We start from the raw sequence: 8202 nt of genomic DNA, 5'->3' as shown, positions 1-8202 counted from the left end.
TCCAAAATCTAATCAGATCGTCTTCCTATGGTGATACATACTATCCTTAAGTTTGAAGTTTTTACATCTCCAGTGGTTCTTGAGATATCATGATAACAATCTCAATGTATGGAATTTCATAAGTTGACCTCTATGACCCTTGACCTTTGACCTACGTGCTCCAAAATGTAATCAGATTGTTTTCCTATAGTGATACACACTATCACTAAGTTTGAAGTTTAAATCTCCAGTGGTTCTTGAGATATCATGATAACAATCTCAATGTATGGAATTTCATAAGTTGACCTCTGTGACCCTTGACCTTTGACATACGTGCTCCAAAATCTAATCAGATCGTCTTCCTATGGTGATACATACTATCCTTAAGTTTGAAGTTTAAATCTCAAATGGTTCTTGAGATATCGCGCTAACTCAATACAAGGAATTTCATAAGTTGACCTCTGTGACCTGTGACCTTTGACCTACGTACTCCAAAATCTAATCAGATCGTCTTCCTATGGTGATAAATACTATTCCCGAGTCTTAAGTTTAAATCTTAAATGGTTCTTGAGATATTGTGATAACGGTCAAACGGGACGGACGTACGGACGGATGTACGGACGTACGGACGGACAACACGAAAACATGATGCCTCCGGCACCACCTTCGGTGGCGGAGGCATAAAAAACACAAACTAAGGTACATGCAAATAAGTAGAAAAGAGCAAAAGGCGAAATACAGAGGCAGATTTGAGAAAATATAATGAACCCTATAAGGTTCTGTTTTATCTGTTCATTTCTGTCCTGTTTCTCTGTATATTTGCTATGATGCATACCACAGAACAAGGTAACAAAGTTCTTACTTACTTTGACAAAGCATCCCACTGGTCAAATCCATCCAAATTCGTCAGCTCCTTGGGGTCACCCCCGGCTACGCCATACAGCGTAGGCAGCCAGTCGCAGACGTGCATCATGCGGTCACTGAAGCGTCTGGGTTTCTCAATGAGGGGGCTGTTCACGAAGGCAGTGCCCCTCACCCCGCCCTCCCACAGTGTGTGCTTGCACCCCCTCAGGGGCCAGTTACTGGCGTGGTTGCCGTCGTAGCCGTTGGTGGGTCCCCCGTTGTCAGTTGTGAAGACGATGATGGAGTTGTTATAGAGACCTGCATCTTGAAGTGTCTGGGAGATGTTGCCTACAGAGTCATCCAAACCTGCAACCATCGCTGAATGGAAGACACGAATAATAATAATAATAATAAAAACAGTGCTTAATAATCATAACTTTAATCAGCTTTAAACATGGTTATTTCTCTCTTTCTTTCTCTTCATTTTTGCTGTCTCTAAAAATATATTGATGCTTAAAAACAGTAGAAAGAAAACAAATATCAGAACTTGAAGAAAGGAGGGGGGGGGGGTTGAAGTTGTGAAAATAAAGTGTTACCTGCAAACATTCTTCTTCCTTCAGTCTTAATATTGGGGAACATCTGGTAGTACTTGTGAGGCGCCTCTACCAGGTCCTTCCCATACACTCCTGCATGCACGGCTTGATGCGCTAGGTACAGGAATAGAGGCTGGATGAACAGCAAAAAGGAAAAGAAAGAAAGAAAGAGAGAAATAACCATGTTTTAGTTGATTAGAGTTATGATTATTTTCTTATTAAGATAGAAAATCTGTGATCTCATGCCGGAATTTTTAGCATGGAGAAACTTAAACTTAAACACTACAATACAATACAATGAGTCATTTCTATAGCGCTCTTACAAACTAACTGTTGTTTCACAGCGCTTTACATACAAAGTATCGAAGAAGTTGTTACTCATGGTCAAAGAGGAGAGTTTTGAGATATTTTCGGGAGACATCCAGCGAAGGTATGATAGCAAAGGTTTTTGTAGATTTCTAAAGCACTTGAGCTCCTTGAATTAACTGATCACACACGAGTTTTACAAATTTCGGTGACCAAAGTATCTCTCAAATAACTATGAATATTCATGTCCCACCTGTGGTGCATTATGGGTCATGAGGATCTGCTGGGCTTCTTCAATACAGATTTCTTTAGAATACTACCCAACTAGTTATAAATATTTTGAATTCTAACCTGTGATGCATTGTGCGTCTTGATAATCTGCTGGGCTTCTTCGGTAAAGATTTCTGTGGAATACTGACCAAAATCCGGCCAATGAACCTCTCCGTTCTTGTGAAGGTCGTAGCCGCCGAACCCTCCCTACAGATCACAAGAAATAAAGGGTTATCAATATGTGATACTGGTGGTTATCTTACCTGACAGCTAAGAAAGCAATAAATGCTTGTTAGTAAGCAACCAGAAGACCGACGGCTTTAGGTCCTCTCCGAGGGGCCTGGTAATGAGGATTCATGCCTTACCAAAGGGCACTACCGCATCGACCTGGTTTCGAACCCGGGTCACCGGATTACGAAACCACTGCTCTACCGACTGAGCTATCGAGCCTCCAGGAACCATTTAATGTGTCACACATGAAACAACGATGAAGCCCCATGGCCCTGTGATCATCTAAATGATTGTATCCCCTCCCCCAGTTAACTATACCTCCTTTGATCAATCGTAAATTTACATAAGGTAGCAACTTACAATAATTAGCTGTGCACATGCAGTTTTCTTATTCCTCTAAATTAATCACTTTTCCCTCCTCAAAATGGCAACTCATGACCGTATATTCCCCATCCTTCATAACTTGCAAAAATATAAAGGTTTATCAAATGAACTAGTATGAAAAAAATTATAAGTATAATGAAGAAAATTGTAGATTGTAAAATTGTAAAATTTGTAGATGAAAATAAAGATTTTATATTTACACAGCATTGCCAATTTAGGAAACTTATATGATCAGTTACAATTAAATTGCTCTTATTTGAGAATGGCACAAGGTACTGCGTTGGAAATAGACAAAATATTTTCTGTGATTTTAGTCTTTTACTCTTAGTTCAGTTCAGTTAATTGAAAAAACCCAGGCATAGCAATCATGATAAACAAACATGATCGAAATTGGGACCCCAAAAAGCTATGCTTGTGAGTGGGGCCCCTGTGAAGGATGGGCCTCTCGATACCGGCGGATCGGCAAAGAGACCAACGTACTTGTTTCAAAGATCTGCGCAATTCAAAACATGTTAGATAGTAGGATACGAACATGGACACGATACAGTCTCACACATGCGTAGAGCCCCCAAAAGAAGCAGGTCCCAGAGTCAGCCAACCGAGATCGAGAAGTTCATTTACAAAAAAACATGATAATCATGTACAAAAATGATTACAAGGAAATGGCAAGGTTATGTTACTTTAAAAACAATGTTCTCACCTCAGTATCTTCATGGGTATAGTAGTCCCCTCTTCCATTGTAGTAGCCAAAGAAAGAATCAAAGCCCCTCCTTGTCGGTATGTAGTCCTCGGCAAAATAACCCAAATGCCACTAATCAAAAAAAAATTAAAAAAAAAAATCTTAAAACAGAAACAACAACAAAAACAAAACAATCAGGCCTAAAAAAAAAAAGATGCTGTATTGCCCTTTACTGGGTACCAAAACATGGGTCGGTTGGTCAGGATTTTTTTTAAAAACCTTTTTTTTTTTTCACTCTCTCTTTGGGCTGATATTCTTTAGTTTTGAATGCTTTAAATACCTACATCTTTTTTTCAAAAAAAAAAAAAACGGTTAAAAAAAAAGCCTACTGTAGATTTCAACATTTTGGGGTTGGTCGCAAAGGGCAATACAGCATTTTTTTTTTTAGTTATTAGGAATGTCAAGTCTGACAGACATGGGTACTAGCCTATACAACAACTAACTATTACCGGTATTACAATTATTATCCTCATTATAATCAGTAACAAATTGTTTTGTTTTAACCTAAACAACTAATTTAAATAGGTAGTACATTAAAATGTACACAGGCTTCACTCTATGTGTATAATACATTTTAAGGCTAAAGTAAAGTCTAAAAGACCTACATTTTCTCACAGTAAATACAAAGAACACTTCTCCTGTAATTATACCTTTTGTGTAAATTGTAGTTTTGTGGGTGTACAATTGGAACTTCTATTTTTGTCTTTTATTTACATTCCTATATATACATGTATGTTTCTATTACCATCCTCACTATGCATTTTTTCTTCATTAAAGATAAACTTGAGTTCTGGTAAAAAAAAAGAAAATGAATTCTCACAGAATCTAACGAAACTTACACTGAATGTTCAAGATTACAAATAAATGTCATGTGCCAAACAATTTTGGAAGAAAATGTATACTGGCTGAGTAATGAGCATAGAAAGATAAGGAAATCAGGGTATACTAGCCCCGACACAATGTGTGTTGTCCCATATACATCTTTCTGTGTAAGTGATTGTTACTTTACCAAGACTCTGCGAAATTTATGATGATTTTGATGACTCCAGAACCTTGCATTACACACCATTACTTATATGCTACATGATCAACTTTTCTGATCCATTCCACACCTTTTCTTTCACAATGCAATCGCATTACCAGTACTCAAGTTTATCTTTAATCTGTATACCAGTAAGTAAATCATGTAAATCCTTTAATTAGAAGAAAAAAAAGTGTATGTCATTAAAAACTATTAATCTCCATTATTATTTTTTGATATTATTGTAAGGTTTTGATTTTATTGATCCAAATGGTTACTTGTTTATTTTACATTTAGCTTTCCACTCTGTTATGCTTCACTGAGGACACTCCTGACCTGCATTCATTGTCTGGTGTCTGTTAATAAGCTCTTGGCTTCTATTGTTCTGTCCCTATTCATTCATCCTCATTGAACTTACCTGCCATAGCACCACGCACACACACACTCTTCCTATCTCTTGGCTATTCAATCCAGCTCACTATAGACACATGGCACTTTATCTTTCCTTATAGGCTTCCTATGAGGGAGTTTACAGATAGCATATGGTACAAATGACCCCAAATATCCACACATCTTTTACACATGTTGAAGTTCCACTTTGAGCATCTTAGAATAATAACTGCCACAGTCCTAGATGTGCTTCATGAATACCTTTTGTTTAACCTCTTGAAAAGAATACTTCCACCTGCGTATCATAGAATGTACCATTGGTGCATAAATGAATAATGTTACATAACTTTCATGAGCGCATATCCAGTATTCATCTCTGTGGGTTTTACCATTTTGGTACAAATGACCATGCACAGATTGTATCTGGAAACTCCCTTATTGGTTACTTACTTCATTGACAATCTTGTGATTGGTTGTTATTGTCTATGGACTGCATGTTAGCCACCTTGGCAGCCATTTTGAAGATGTAGTGGAATATAGCAGTGCAGCTCAAGTCAACAATCATGTCAGACTAGTTTTGTCTTGTGTGAGTATTACATTATTATTATCATTATCACTATTATCACTATTATAATTATATATTTAAATTATTAGTAGTATTATCATTACTATAACTACATGTGGCTAATGGTACATGAAATGTTACCTTTCCAACTGCATGAGTACTGTAACCTAATGATTTAAGATGCTGGGCCATAGTCTTCTCATCCAGACCCAATCCCCACGGCTCGTCGGCTCCTATGGTGTCATGCTGCATACCTGTAAACACGAGAACAACAGAGGGCCATTCTAAGAATCCCAGCCTGGTACTTACATCCTTTGGAAAGACATCTACTTTTGCCACTCTCCACCCAGGTGTAACAATGTGAAAGTCATCGTCGTTTGCTCAGCATTTTGAGCGTCTGTGAACTATAGCCTGGCTTGTATAACAAAGAAAACAGATCTACCCATATTGACTTTACACAGCGGACTTGTGCTGAAAAGGGGGGGGGGGTACCCCATGATCCCCTTTTTCTTATGTTAATTGAGAGCTGATTTGATGAGAAAACAACCTGTCAGTGACCATGCAGGGAGGTCTAATCCCTCCTGACTAAACTAGTGCAGACAGGCTTTAATATGAATCTGGTATAACAAACATCAACATTGAATATTATTCCCATCTTTTAATCTTTCTATCAAGTACACAAAAATAAGAAAAATACAAATTAACTATGCAAACCTGTGTGTATGGGATGCTTGCCGGTCATGATGGCGCTTCTCGTTGGCGTGCAGATGGGCGACACATAGTAGTTTGTCAACGTTACGCCCTCTTGTGCCAAGGTGTCAATGTTTGGCGTCAGGATCTGACTAGAACCGTGGAGACTGACATCATCCCAACCCTGGTAGGAATTAATGGATACAAATTTCATAACTAATGTATAGGAGGATGAAAAGCTCATATAATTAATGTAGGAGAATTTAAACATTTAATATTTTCAAATTCTTAAGCTCATATAATTAATGTAGGAGAATTTAAACATTTAATATTTTCAAATTCATCTATGAACATCTAAACAAACAAGATTTCTAGGATGTTTGTTATCATGATCGATGGCTAATTAACGATGAATGACTGGATGGACTGATGAAAAGATAGATCGATGAATAGGAGGATGGATAGATGGATGGATGGAAGGATAGATGGATGATGGGTAATAGGAGAATGGCAAGACTGATGAATGGATGGATACAGAGATGGGTGGATGAATGGGTGGATGAACGGGTGGATGAATGGATGGAAAGAAGGATTTATAGATGGATGGATGTAAAGATGGATGGATGTAATGATGGATGGAAGGATAGATGGATGGATAAAAAGATGGGTGGATGAATAGGTGGATAGATGCATGAATGGTGGAGCGATAGGACAATGACAAGGCTGATGAATGAGTGGATAAAGAGATGGGTGGATGGATGGATGGAAGGATATAGGGATGGGTGGATAGATGGATGGATAGATGGATGGATGGAAGGATAGATGGAAGGGAAAATAGATGGATAGTGGAGGGATAGGAGAATGGAAAGAATGATGAATGGGTGGATGAAGAGATGGGTGCGTGGATGGATGGAAGGATGAACTGATGGTGGAGGGGTGGAAGAATGAAAAGAAATGCTGAAATTGCTCTTACCAAATCATCAGCTACAATGAAGATAATGTGTGGTGGCTGGCCATGATCTTTAGATTCTTCACTCCCCAGTGCCCCAGCCAGCAGAACCATGAAACAAGCGATAAACTCCAATGCTTTCCCCCACTCCATGGTAATCTGTCAATCAAAGAGCTGCATCAAGAAAAGAGTAAAAAAGAAAAAAACTGTTTAGCAAACACTTCTACAGTTCGATTTCCCTTCATTAGCATTTGTCATTGACATGCGTACAATAGAAACCTGAACACAACGACCATCAGACTGAAAATATCAGTCTCTGATATCGACGGTTACCCCATGCACTCCATCATCGGTGGAGGGCCGGGATAAAGCAAGCCAGCGGCCGCTGCGCACCGCGCCGCTGTCGGGTGCCGATATGGGCGGGGCCGTTCATTTTATTAAGGGGAACCGTACCGCACGGCGCAGCCACTGCCACTGGCACTGGCTTCAGGACTGGCTTACTCGCATATTACGTGCACAATTACAGTAAATTGTATCAAAAATAGCAGGATCATACCACTTGTTATTTATCCGTTGTCATGAATTACGACCAAAATCAATGTCCAGTTCGTATTACACAGTAGTGTCTGACTAGTAGTGTCTGACTAGCTAGACTCATCGGCGATATCTTTCTTTCAGTCACATGACCATTCTCTAGGTCATGTGACACTATCGAGGTACTGACTGACTGGTCACGTGATTTTGAGCAATTCCCCCCCCCCCCCCCCCCCCTCCGTTGCATTCACGATAAAATTATTGTGTAGTTTGTATTAAAGCTTATCAACACTAGTGTGGCTAGGAGGGATTAGACCACACAGCGAGGTCACTGACAGGTGGCTATCTTATCTCAGCTCTCAACTAACATAAGAAATAGAGGATCATGGGGGACCAACATGCAGGCACCGATTGGGGAAGTTTTCTATATAGAGGGAGCAAGTAGCTACAAGTAGGACAGTGGGGTTTTAAAAGAGAGAGAAAGGCCTACAGTGAAACCTTTCTAGACAAGAAAGGTGGGTTTTATAGGCAGGTGGTCTTTGTAGACAGGTGCCTAGTACGGTACATGTTTCAATGAGAAACTATTATTATTTCCAAGGGAAACGAAATAAATGGTCTTTGTAGACAGGTGGTCTTTATAGACCGCAGGTTTGACTGTAGGCCTACATGTATATCTGTCTGGGGCTGTCAACTTTGAACTACTTCTTT

General features: G+C 39.2%; 1 protein-coding gene across 1 annotated transcript; it reads right to left on the bottom strand.

The window, feature by feature from the left end:
• Positions 1-826: 826 nt before the first annotated feature.
• LOC587089 (arylsulfatase I) lies at positions 827-7594 on the bottom strand. The gene is made up of 8 exons (XM_030973530.1): positions 7517-7594; positions 6985-7134; positions 6036-6195; positions 5463-5575; positions 3307-3417; positions 2073-2198; positions 1419-1548; positions 827-1200 (listed from the first exon to the last, which is right to left on the bottom strand). Exons 2-8 carry the CDS (start codon positions 7111-7113, stop codon positions 842-844), a joined length of 1128 nt encoding a protein of 375 aa, XP_030829390.1. The 5' UTR covers positions 7114-7134; positions 7517-7594; the 3' UTR covers positions 827-841.
• Between the last annotated feature and the right edge of the window lie 608 nt (positions 7595-8202).

Source organism: Strongylocentrotus purpuratus, unplaced genomic scaffold (assembly GCF_000002235.5).
Source record: "Strongylocentrotus purpuratus isolate Spur 01 unplaced genomic scaffold, Spur_5.0 spur5_contig_865, whole genome shotgun sequence".
In the NCBI taxonomy this organism is placed as follows: domain Eukaryota; kingdom Metazoa; phylum Echinodermata; class Echinoidea; order Camarodonta; family Strongylocentrotidae; genus Strongylocentrotus; species Strongylocentrotus purpuratus.
This window is presented reverse-complemented; position numbering and strand designations above follow the sequence as displayed.

Bases quoted from the DNA above. Each gene is read 5' to 3' on its own strand.
- LOC587089 (XM_030973530.1), bottom strand. From the start codon at position 7,113: ATGGAGTGGGGGAAAGCATTGGAGTTTATCGCTTGTTTCATGGTTCTG. The intron at 3,418-5,462 runs GTAACATTTCAT...TTTTTTGATTAG, and splicing joins GTACTCATGCAGTTGGAAAG to TGGCATTTGGGTTATTTTGC. The intron at 2,199-3,306 runs GTGAGAACATTG...TGTGATCTGTAG, and splicing joins ATACCCATGAAGATACTGAG to GGAGGGTTCGGCGGCTACGA.